Genomic DNA, 12,217 nt, shown 5'->3' with positions numbered 1-12,217 from the left:
TAAAATTGAATCTCACCAACTATTTAAGGATGAAGAAGGGAGAATTATTGCGGTTCAAATTAATTGGCAAGGGGAAAATATGATAATTGTTGGGATATACGCACCAAATGGGAATAAGACAGAATTCTTTAGATTGCTGGAAGAGAAGTTATCTGAATACATGGACCAGAAAATTATAATAATGGGAGATACGAATGGTGTGATCTCAACAGAAATGGATAGATTAAGGAAAACAAAGAATAAAGAAGGGAAATTACCTAAAACTTTTTTTACGATGATGAAGAATTGTAATTTGGTAGACATCTGGAGGCTTAGGCATCCATTGGAGAAGCAGTTTACTTATCATTCAGAACCGAACCAATCGTTTTCAAGAATAGATCAAATATGGGTTTCGAACGAGCTAACTCCAAGAATTCAAAAAATTGAAATACAGGCAAAGGTGATTTCAGATCACAACCCAATAGAAATGGAGTTAAAAGGTTTAGAAGAGCGAACTTTTAGGTGGAGATTGAATGATAATTTATGGGATGACCAAAAATTCGTGGAAAAATCACAAAAAACCTAACTGAATTCTTTATGAATAATATGGACAAAGGGACAAAAATGAGCGTGGTGTGGGACGCAAGTAAGGCAGTGATGAGGGGCCTCTTTATTCAAAGAACGTATGGAAAAGAAATAACAAAGAGAAATGGACAAAAGAGATCCTTAGACAGATTATGGACTACGAACAAAAATTGATTAAAAAACCCAATAATGAGAAGATAATGCAGGAAATAAAGATTCTCCAAACTCAATTTGCGATGCTAATAAATAAAGAGGTTGAATGGAACATTAAAAGATTAAGACAAAAAAAAATTGAGTTTGCTAATAAATCAGGGAAATGGCTTGCTTGGCAGGTTAAGAAAAGAAAAGAACAAAATACAATTAGCAAAATTGAGGTAAACGGAGAAGAAACAACAGAACCGAAGGAAATTAGGAGAGCATTTGTGGATTTTTACAAGCAATTATATAGGAATAAAGAAAGGAATAATAAGAAGAAAATAGATAGATATTTGAAAGAAAAGATGGTGAGGAAGATTCCGATAGACCAAAAAGAACAGCTGAATGCTCCAATATACAAAGAAGAGGTAGAAGAAGTTATAAAAGAGTTAAAAAGGGGGAAAGCACCGGGGCCGGACGGGTTCACTTCTAGCTACTATAAAGAGAGATACACTGATGACCCCGTTGATCAAAGTAATGAATAACATCTTAAAAGAAAAGGACATTCCAGGAACATGGAAAGAGGCATTTATTACAATAATACCAAAACAAGATTCAGACCCTACACAAGTTAAGAACTATAGACCTATCTCGCTATTAAACATAGATTATAAGATCTTCGCGGGAATCTTAGCTAAGAGATTAAAAAAGATACTGATAAAGATTATACATAAAGACCAAGAGGGTTTCCTACCGGGCAGACAAATAAGGAATAATATAAGAAATATAGTTAATGTCATCGAATTTCTGTCCGATAGATGTGACAAACCAGCAAGCCTAATATTTGTGGACGCGGAGAAAGCTTTTGATAATGTAACCTGGGAATTTATGTTGAAAAATTTGGAGGTCATGGAGGTGGGTCAAGAATTCTTTAATGGTATTGAAGCAATTTATACAGATCAGAAAGCAAGATTGATAGTAAATAACATCATTACGGAAGAAATAAAAATATGCAAAGGTACAAGGCAGGGATGTCCACTCTCGCCATTACTATTTATAGTGGTCTTGGAAGTTCTACTAAATGCAATTAGACAGAATAAGCAAATTAAAGGGGTGACACTAGGGGTAAATGAATATAAAATTAAGGCCTTTGCAGATGACGTGGTTCTGACTGTGGAAGAACCTACAGAAAGTATAAAGGAGATTTTAAACGAAATGGAACAATTCGGGAAAATAGCAGGATTCAGATTGAATAAGAAAAAGACCAAAATGATAGTTAAAAATATGGATCGAGATAAGATTGAATTACTACAACAAAGAACGGAGATTGAGGTAGTAAAGAAGATTAAATATTTAGGAATCTGGCTTTCTGATAAGAACATAGATTTATATCAATACAACTATATCCCTGTATGGAAAGGTGTAAAAAGAGATTTGGAGATTTGGGCCAGAATGAAATTATCATTCTGGGGAAGAATATCGATGGTAAAAACGATGGTGCTTCCTAAGCTGTTATTTTTATTCCAAATGATACCCATAATTAGAGGCACAAAAATTTTTAAAGAGTGGCAAAAGGTGATCTCAAGATATGTCTGGGAAGGGAAGAAGCCTAGAATTAAATTTAAGTTATTAACAGACACAAAAGAAAGAGGTGGCTTCTCCCTACCAGACATGAGACTCTACTACGAGGCAGCATGCTTGTGCTGGTTAAAAGAATGGGTAAAGTTGGAAAATAAGGAATTATTAGATCTTGAAGGGTTTAACAACAGATTCGGGTGGCATGCGTACCTATGGAGTGACAAAAAGAGAGTACATAAGGGATTTACAAACCATATCTTTAGAGGTGCACTAATAGAGGTTTGGGATAGATATAAAAATATATTAGAACCAAAAATTCCGCATTGGTTATCCCTGTTAGAAATGATGTGTGTTAAGACAATTAACATGAGAGGGAAGTGGGGAAACTACGGAGAAATGGTTATCAACGGAGGAGGGAAGTGGAAAATAAAACCTTACGATCAAGTTAAGGCATTAACATATGATTGGCTAAACTACTTCCAGATAAATGAAATGTTTAAAAAAGAGCTGAAGGAAAGGAATTATGTAGAAAAAGAATCAACCTTCCAAAAAGAGATAATAAATAACGAATATAAAAATTTGTCAAAAATGTATAAAATATTGTTGGAGTGGTACACGAAGGATGAAGAGGTGAAATCGGTGATGGTACAATGGGCAAGGGACTTTGGATATACTGTTCAATTAGAGGATTGGGAAAGGTTGTGGAAAGAGAATATAAAATTCACGGCTTGCACGTTATTGAGGGAAAACATGATGAAAATGCTCTACAGATGGTACCTGTCACCCACTAAACTGGCAAAGATGTATAAGGTGGGCAACAAATGCTGGAAGTGTAAACATAAAGAAGGGACATTCTTCCATCAGTGGTGGGAGTGTAAGAAAGTTAAAAGCTTTTGGGAAGAGATTTATAACGAGTTGAAAAAGATGTTGAAGTACACTTTCGTGAAAAAACCAGAAGCATTTTTATTAGGTATTGTAGGGAAGGATGTCAGAAGAAAGGACTATAAACTTTTCCAGTATGCGGTGACAGCTGCCAGAATTGTGTTAGCTCAGAAGTGGAAGCAGGAGGAAGTTCCAACGGTAGAAGAGTGGAGAGCAAAATTGACAGAATATGCTGAATTGGATAGACTAACAGGGAAAATTAGATATACCAAAGATCAAAAATTTATAAAGGACTGGGAGAAATTTGTGTGTTATCTGGAAAGTAACTATGGTGTAAAAATAACGCTAGTTGGATTCAAAGAGGCTTTGTAAAGAAATAATAAATATTGTTTAGTAGAGATTATGAGGAAGGGAAGAATAATTGGCAATATGGAAAAAAAGAAGAAATGTGTACCAAAAGGATAACTACGAATGATTGTCAGTGACGTTGAAGGAAGTCTAAAACGGATATGATTTGTTGTATAATGGTTGTGTTTTTTGTTTTTTTTGTTTTTTTCTTGTATTTTGTATTTTCTTTTTTTTTGAAACTTTAATAAAAATAAAAAAGAAAAAAGAAAAAAGGAAAAAGGAAAGAAGAAAATACAGAAAAACAAAGAAAAAGCAATTTATGTGCATGAAAGAACTTGATCTTCCTAATCAAATAAAAAAGACTTCTGACAAAACGAGTCTTCCAATCATTCTCATTGTACTGTTTATACTGCCGTTGTTTCTTTCGCACAGTTTTATATTCTTTAATATTGTTCCTGTCTACTCCACAAACAGCATTTGTTATGTTTACAAGTATCACTCAAGTTCTGCTAATATGGTGTGGTTGGTACAATATGATCTTATATAATCCTTAAATATTCTCCCTTCTCCAAGTATTTTCTGGTTCAATACTCCTCTAACTCTTCCCGTCAGTTTTGCTAGTTGTAAATATTCTAACATGAGTATATGGCTTCTCTTGGTGATGTCCACAAGGGTATTTTTGGCTCAAGTATTCCTTTATATTTATTCCAGATTTTATATCACAATTTTCTTATCACATGGCTCAAAAATCCCCTGTGGACCTTCACTTTTCCGTACATTAAAGAAGCGTGCCATCCAGACCGATTCTCGTGGCCTTCCAAGTCTAATAGGTCCGTATCTTTTAGTGTAATCCAGTCTTTTATCCAAACCAATCCTGCCGCCACATGGTAGAATTCCAAATTTGGCAACGCAAAACCTCCTCTCTCCTTTTGATCTGTTAATAACTGGTGTTTAATTCTCGGTTTCTTTGCACTCCATATAAATATAGATATTTCCCTTTTCTACTCCTTAGAACTATTCATTCCTCCTAAAATGGATATTGTTTGGAAAGAGAAAATCATTTTGGGGAGGATATTCATTTTCACAACCGAGACTCTTCCCCAGAGTGAGAGATGGAGTTTGGTCCAGGTTTCCATATTTTTAAAAAATTCTTTCCATACTTTACTAGAATTTAACCTTATTTTTAATTTCCAGGCCTGTTTTTTCTTGAAGTTCTTTTTTCCCCTTCCATTGTGAGGTTTTTTTGTCAGTAATTTAGTTTTTTGGAAGTTTATTTTCAGCCCCAGGCCGGCCATGAAGTAATATAGCAAAAGACCCCGGGATGGCCAGGAGCAGCGCATGCGGACGTGAGTCTAGGAATGGAGAAGATTGTGGGCGGGATTCTCTGAAACACCCAGCAACACAGATTCACATCCTTGGCTGTATCTTTTGCTGACGGTCTTCACTCCCAGCCTTCCTGGCAAGAGGTAGCGAGGAGGGGGAGGGGAGAACGGGAGACTTGGGGTTCTGCAATTAGAGAGGCAATTAACTGCAAGGGGAGAACGCCAATCAAAGCTCTCATTCCCTGTCGGGGAACTTTTCCTTTTTCCCAAGGAAGGCTGGTCCAAGGCTGGTCCAAGTGGCCAGTTTGGATAGCAAGGGACTTGGGCTCGGTTTCCAATTTCTCTTTTTCTCCTAAATGCAGCTGCACCAGCAGCACCAGGATCCGGAAGGAAGTGACTGGTGCACGTCAGAGCGCAAGGGCGTTTACAGTTCCTTTCAATTCTCTCTGGAGCAGCCGGATTTGGCACTGGGCTGCCAGGCGTCCAATGGAAAGGGACTCTTTTCCATAGCGTGTAAGAGGCAGAAAAGGGTGCTGGGACCCCATGGTAAATAAAGGGAGGGAGAAGGACTTTGTAGAGTCCTTCGTAGAGAAGACGAATGACTGTCAAATCAGGAAAGACCTGGGAAAAGGCTAGCGGGTTTTTGCTTTGGTTGAAAAATGGGATCCCCACATTCTAAGAGTTCTAACCGCCAGACTCAAAGGCATGTGCTGGTAGCAGCAGGAGGGGGGTCTCCATGGATGCTTCAGCAGCCGGCCTCCTATGGGTCTCCTGGCCCCCTCCTCTCCTCCCTCTGAGCCTGAACTGCTCTCTGCCCCAGCATCTTCCCGCTCATCAAACCCTGTTTCCTCCTCAGCTTGCAACACCTCCCCTTCCAGTCTGCTCCCTTTTCTCCCCCTTTCCGCTCATCCCACCACCAGTCCCCAGGCTCTGAGCCTTCTTCCCTTGTGGGTCCCCAGCTGGTGCCTCCCCCCCCCCACCAGCCAGTCCATGACAACAACAGCAACCACAGCACTGTGGTCCTCTGGTAGGAAAACTCGCAAGTAGCATGATTGAATCAAAACTTCTGGGACTATGGAAAAATGCTATCTTCCTCAAACCCCAGAATGAGCAGGAGCTGTGGGGTTGCCCCATGGGGTTCATGAGTGAAGATGGGCCCCCAGGAGACTTCCCTGCTACCTGCAGCCCCTCATTCCTCCTCTTGAAATTAGGCTTGGGGGGAAATCTCCCATTCAATTTCAGTATTTCAAGTTTTCTTCAGAACGCGCAGGGCAGGAGGCAGCGATGAAGTTCTGGTGAAGAAGCAGTGCTGGGAGATCATGCGGTGGGGTGTGTGACAAAGTTTGGTGCAAAAATCAAAGGTACTTTCATCTAAAATCATACTCACCATTGTGAGATGCTGCCTTCATTATTTCATTATTATAATGTTTTACATACAAACACCAGAACTTCACATATACCTCATGCTTTTAGGAATGATTTCCTGCTGAGTTCATTGCTCAGAGTGGACTCTGAGAGGAAGACGTCCCACACTCCATACATCTACATGGGTTCTCCCATGTGAGAGTCCTAGATGTTCCTTAAATACTCCATTATAAATTAAGCACTTTTTGCAGTCTTTTCATATAAACTGCTTCTCCTCTTTGAGTTTGTGATGGTTTGAAGGGTGTCAACTGTTAAAGTTCTTCCTGTCCATAAGTCTGTTGATTTTGAACTTCCACTAAGAGTGAACCTCTATCTACTTTCCTGATATCTATATGGTTTGTCTTTTGTGTGAGTTTGTTGACATAAATCAAGGGTTCCACTCTGACTGAAGCTCCTTTTACAGTCCATACCTTTAAATGGTTTCTCCTGTCTGAGTCCGTTGATGTGTTCTAAGTTTTCCATTACAACTAAAGCTCTTTCCGCACTCCATACATTTAAATTGTTTCTTACTGATGTGAGCATGTTGATGTCTTCTCAGGTTTCCACTATAACTGAAGCTCTTTCCACATTTCATACATTTAAAAAGGTTTCTCCCCTGTGTGAGTCCGTTGATGCTGTCTAAGGTTTCCATTCTGACTGAATCTCTTTCCACACTCCATGCATTTAAATGGTTTCTCCCCTGTGTGATTCCGTTGATGTGATCTAAGACTTGCACTGAAACTGAAGCACTTCCCACACTGCACACATTTGAATGGTTTCTCCCCTGTGTGAGTCCGGTGGTGTTGTCTAAGGTGTGTACTCCGACTGAAGTCCTTGCCACACTCCATACATTTAAATGGTTTCTCCCCTGTGTGAGTCCGTTGATGTGATCTAAGGTCTCCACTCCCATTGAAGCTCTTTCCACACTCCATGCATTTAAATGGTTTCTCTCCTGTGTGAATCCGTTGATGTTCTCTAAGGTATCCATTTCGACTGAAGCTCTTTCCGCACTCAATGCATTTAAATGGTTTTTCCCCCGTGTGAGTCCGTTGATGTTCTCTAAGGTTTTCACTAACACTAAAGGTCTTTTCACACTCCATGCATTTAAATGGTTTCTCCCCTGTGTGAGTCTGTTGATGTCTTCTAAGGCTTCCACTATTACTAAAGCTCTTTCCACACTCGATACATTTATATGGTTTCTCCCCTGTGTGAGTCCGTTGATGTTGTCTAAGACCTCCAATACCACTAAAGCTCTTTCTACACTCCATACATTGAAATGGTTTCTCCCCTGTGTGAGTCCGTTGATGTGCTCTAAGTTTTCCATTATCACTAAAACTCTTTTCACACGCCATACAGTGAAATGGTTTCTCCCCTGTGTGAGTCTGTTGATGTGATCTAAGGTGTGAACCTTTACTGAAGTCCTTTCCACACTCCATGCATTTAAATGGTTTCTCTCCTGTGTGAGTCCGTTGATGTTCTCTAAGGCTTCCACTAACACTAAAGCTCTTTCCACACTCAGTGCATCTATATGGTTTCTCCCCTGTGTGAGTCCGTTCATGTTGTCTAAGGCTTCCACTATCACTATAGCTCTTTCCGCACTCCATGCATTTAAATGGTTTCTCCCCTGTGTGAGTCCGTTGATGTCTTTTGAGGCTTTCACTCCAACTGAAGACTTTTCCGCACTCCATGCATTCAAATGCTTTCTCCCCTGTGTGTGTCCGTTGATGTCTTTTGAGGTGTCCACTCCAACTGAAGACTTTTCCGCACTCCATGCATTCAAATGCTTTCTCCCCTGTGTGAGTCCGTTGATGTTTTCTAAGGTCTCCACTCTGACTGAAGACTTTTCCGCACTCCATACATTCATATGGTTTCTCCCCTGTGTGATTCCGTTGATGTGATCTAAGACTTGCACTCAAGCTGAAGCACTTCCCACACTGCACACATTTGAATGGTTTCTCCCCTGTGTGAGTCCGTTGATGTTGTCTAAGGTTTCCACTCTGACTGAAGCTCTTTCCACACTCCATGCATTTAAATGGTTTCTCCCCTGTGTGATTCCATTGATGTAATCTAAGACTTGCACTGAAACGGAAGCACTTCCCACACTGCACACATTTGAATGGTTTCTCCCCTGTGTGAGTCCGTTGATGTTGCCTAAGGTGTCCACTCTGACTGAAGCACTTCCCACACTGCACACATTTGAATGGTTTCTCCCCTGTGTGAGTCCGTTGATGTGATCTAAAGCTTGCATCGTAACTGAAGCTCTTTCCACACTCCATACATTCATATGGTTTCTCCCCTGTGTGAGTCCGTTTGTGCAATTTAAGGTTTCCACTCCGACTGAAGTTTTTCCCACACTCCTTGCAGGTAAAACGTTTTCTCTCTCTGTGAGTCTGCTGGTGTGTTCTAAGTTTTGCATTGAAACAGAAACTCTTTCCGCACTCCATACCTTCAAATGGGTTCTTTCCTTTTTCTGTTCGTTGATGTGAACTATGTGTGCTCATTCAGTGAAGCATATTCCACATTTCACACATTTTAATGGCTATACCTAATGAAACAAAAGGTGCCTTGTCCCCTGCAATTCTGTCTTCTCCATCCCCTTTTTCAGAGTGGGCAGAAAGGAAATCCTGTTTGGGTTTCAGGAGAAAGAACACAGGGGAGGAAAGGGCACATTAACCACCATAAGCAGCTTCTCCTATTTCAACATCTCCTACATTCTCCCATGTCCTACCCATGTTCCCAATTTTTAGGAAATGAAAATGGTATGATGTCGAATGATAGTAATGCATCAGCAACCTTTCATAATCCTCAATCATCTTTAATAACACAGCATAATGTTGGAATACTGTTGTCCTGTGGGACTGCCTTTCAAATCAAGTGGTTGCCCCCATTTCCACCTCTAGATCTTCATGAATCACCTGCACAGTCCCACTGACCTCAGGAGGTCCATATGGACCATTTTGGGAGACCCAGTTCTATGTCTTTTCTGGGGACTGTGGTCTGGGTCAGTCAGAGAACTAGTGACAAGGCTTGGTGCTTGGGGTCAGCTGAATGGGTGCTAAGGGAAGCTCCTGTTCTCGGAGATGGACCTCTGTCTACATGCCTCACATTGCATGAAGAGCAGGAGAAGCAGAAGGAAAGAAGATGGCAAATGGGTATCCCAGATGGAAACACCCACCCCAATGGTTCCTTATAATGATGATGTGCTGCCTGATCCTCTGCTTGTCTTCTGACAGAGGACTATCCTAATCTGGCACTGAAAGGCAGGATATTCAAGGCAAGGAGATAACTGTACTTAAAAGTAGGTAGCCATATTGGTCTGACACAGTTGAAGTAAAAAATAGTCCAGTAGCAACTTGGCGTCTTGGGAGAAAAGCAATGAGAAACCTAGACAGCATCTTAAAAAGCAGAGACCTCACCTTGCCAACAAAGGTCCTTATATTTAAAGCTATGGTTTTCCCAGTAGTGATGTATGGAAGTGAGAGCTGGACCATAAAGAAGGCTGATCGCCAAAGAATTGATGCTTTTGAATTCTGGTGCTGGATGAGATTCTTGAGAGTCCCATGGACTGCAAGAAGATCAAACCTATCCATTCTGAAGGAAATCAGCCCTGAGTGCTCACTGGAAGGACAGATCCTGAAGCTGAGGCTCCAAGACTCTGGCCACCTCATGAGAAGAGAAGACTCCCTGGAAAAGACCCTGATGTTGGGAAAGATGGAGGGCACAAGGAGAAGGGGACGACAGAGGATGAGATGGTGGGATAGTGTTCTCAAAGCTACCAGCATGGGTTTGACCAAACTGCGGGAGGCAGTGGAAGACAGAAGTGCCTGGCATGCTCTGGTCCATGGGGTCACGAAGAGTCGGACACGACTAAGCAACTAAACAACAACAACAGCAACAGCACCTTAGGGACCAAGTGCTAGCACACTTCATGTGCTTGCACACTTCTTCATATAGTGAAGGGTAGTGGGAGATGGTAGTAGGAGTACCTTTCTGAGAAAAAACCCACCCCACCCTCCCACGATATACAAGGGTCTGGTGACATCTGTTTCAGTGTATCTGAAGAAGTGTGCATGCACACGAAAGCTTATACATAGAATAACCATAGTTGGTCCCTATTTTTTAATTTTTTATTTCAACTGTGTCAGACCAATACGGCTACCTACCTGAATCTAGATGTCATGGGGTGTTGGGGAGCAGTAGTTCCTTTGGTGGGGGACATGTCCTGCACTTTCTGGGATCATTTTTCCACCCTTGTTCCCCACCCTCACTCAGCTCTCACCTGTGGCTTCCAGAAGCTGTCAGCATGCAACAGGACTTCAAGCAACGGCTTCAACCGGCTGGCTAAACCAGGTCAGGAAAGCTGATGGGTCTCAAATCCTTGGGGGGCTGGGGAATTCTGCTGCACCTGAAGTCAAGCCCTGGTGGATGGAGAGGTGGAGAACAACCGTGAATCCCACAGTCCAGAAGGCAGATTCTGCCCGTGCGGAAGAGGAAAGTGAAGGGCAGATGGGGCACGTCCACCTGGAGGCTTGTTATCTAGTCCCAGGGTTACCCTGACATTGAATTATATATGAATTGCAGTATTGAAATGCGCCTGCTCCCACTTCATATTCTGCTATTACTATACTCTGCTTGTCTGTTTCTTACTTGAGTGCTGTTTTGGAATGCTAAGTCGGGGTTTTACTGTGAGTTACATTTTTGCTATTTTTGGATCCTGTTATGCTTATCAGTCTTCGGCTGCGCAAAGAGGGAGGACTGTGCAGCGCCCCTTCAGCGAGGCGCCTGTCCTGGCTTCTGCCTTAGCCTCTTCTAGGCAGGGGGAGCCTTCATCCTGCAGCCCTAGGCGCTGTTATCCCAGAAGCCAGGTTCCTCTTGCTGTTCTGGCTTCTGGGATTCAAAAAAATTTTTTTTCTTGGATTCCTCCCCCCAAAACTAGGTGTGTCTTATAGAGCGAAAAATATGGTAGGTACCGCTCTGGCGGGAAGGTAAACGGCATTTCCGTGCGCTGCTCTGGCTCGCCAGAAGCGGCTTAGTCATGCTGGCCACATGACCCGGAAGCTGTACGCCGGCTCCCTCGGCCAATAAAGGGAGATGAGCGCCGCAACCCCAGAGTCGGCCACGACTGGACCTAATGGTCAGGGGTCCCTTTACCTTTACCTATATGTACTGAAAGCTGCCCAGAGCGGCTGGGGGAAAATACTAATACTATAACGTCTAGAGTGATACCTCAGGTTACAGGAGCTTCAGGTTACAGACTCTACTAACCCAGAAATAGTACCTTTAGTTAAGAACTTTGCTTCAGGATGAGGACAGAAATCGTGCTCCAGCGGCATGGTGGCCCATTAGCTAAAGTGGTGCTTCAGGTGAAGAACAGTTTCAGATTAAAAATGGACCTGCAGAACAAATTCACTTCTTAACCCGAAGGACCACTGTACTATTATTATTATCTTGTGATTTTTTGTAGTTATTTTGGAATTTTTACTGCAATATTAGCTTACGAAATGTTATGGGCAGAGAAAATCACAGGGTTGTCGTAAATTATAATCCCACCCACAAACTCTCATTCACATACCGTCTGTAAATTTGGGGAGGTCACACACCTCACCTGTGCTAATACTGGCAGTCTTTGGCCTCCACAGGCAAACCCGGTGTGTAGAGCCTCCAGCCACAGGCACTGTCTATCATGAAAATGGGTCCTTTGACTGGGAAGATTCATGCAGTCACTGTCATCGGATGATGAAGGATTGTATCTCAGCTTGTCAGTCACTTTAACATTGCCTACAAAGAATAAGAGGAACAGAAATGCTTTTGAGGTGCAACTTCTATATCAATCCTGAGAGCCATTCCATGGACTCTGCACCCCTGTTTCTGATGACAGGTGTACATTATCCTCATCCTCAGTGGAAAAACAATAACGATGGAAGCCTGAGAGAGAGGAAAAGGTTTCTGACTGCTTCCTCGGTGGGATTGCGGAAACCAAGAGC

At 41.9% G+C, this 12,217-nt stretch overlaps 2 protein-coding genes across 5 annotated transcripts in view; both read right to left on the bottom strand.

Annotated features, from left to right (window-relative positions):
- Positions 1-12,217, bottom strand: part of LOC310686845 (uncharacterized protein) — a 51,702-nt gene that overhangs the window by 5,888 nt on the left and 33,597 nt on the right. Inside the window, exons 2-5 of one of the 4 annotated variants that reach the window (XR_014516125.1) lie at positions 11,839-12,011; positions 10,513-10,651; positions 7,075-8,857; positions 6,504-6,907 (exon numbers count right to left, since the gene is read on the bottom strand). Coding sequence is in view for 3 of the 4 variants with exons in the window: in XM_083461195.1 (XP_083317321.1) it covers positions 6,667-6,907; positions 6,993-8,734 (1,983 nt within the window). In the remaining variant the exon portion in view is untranslated. The other 3 variants (XM_083461197.1, XM_083461196.1, XM_083461195.1) reach the window with 3 other exon arrangements.
- LOC310687040 (uncharacterized protein) overlaps positions 1-12,217 on the bottom strand; it is a 73,095-nt gene that overhangs the window by 42,624 nt on the left and 18,254 nt on the right. The window lies entirely within an intron of this gene.

The sequence above is a fragment of the Podarcis liolepis genome, assembly GCF_965112155.1.
Source record: "Podarcis liolepis genome assembly, chromosome: 10".
NCBI lineage: Eukaryota > Metazoa > Chordata > Lepidosauria > Squamata > Lacertidae > Podarcis > Podarcis liolepis.
The sequence above is the reverse complement of the archived record's forward strand: the minus strand, read 5'-3'. Positions and strand labels throughout refer to the sequence as shown.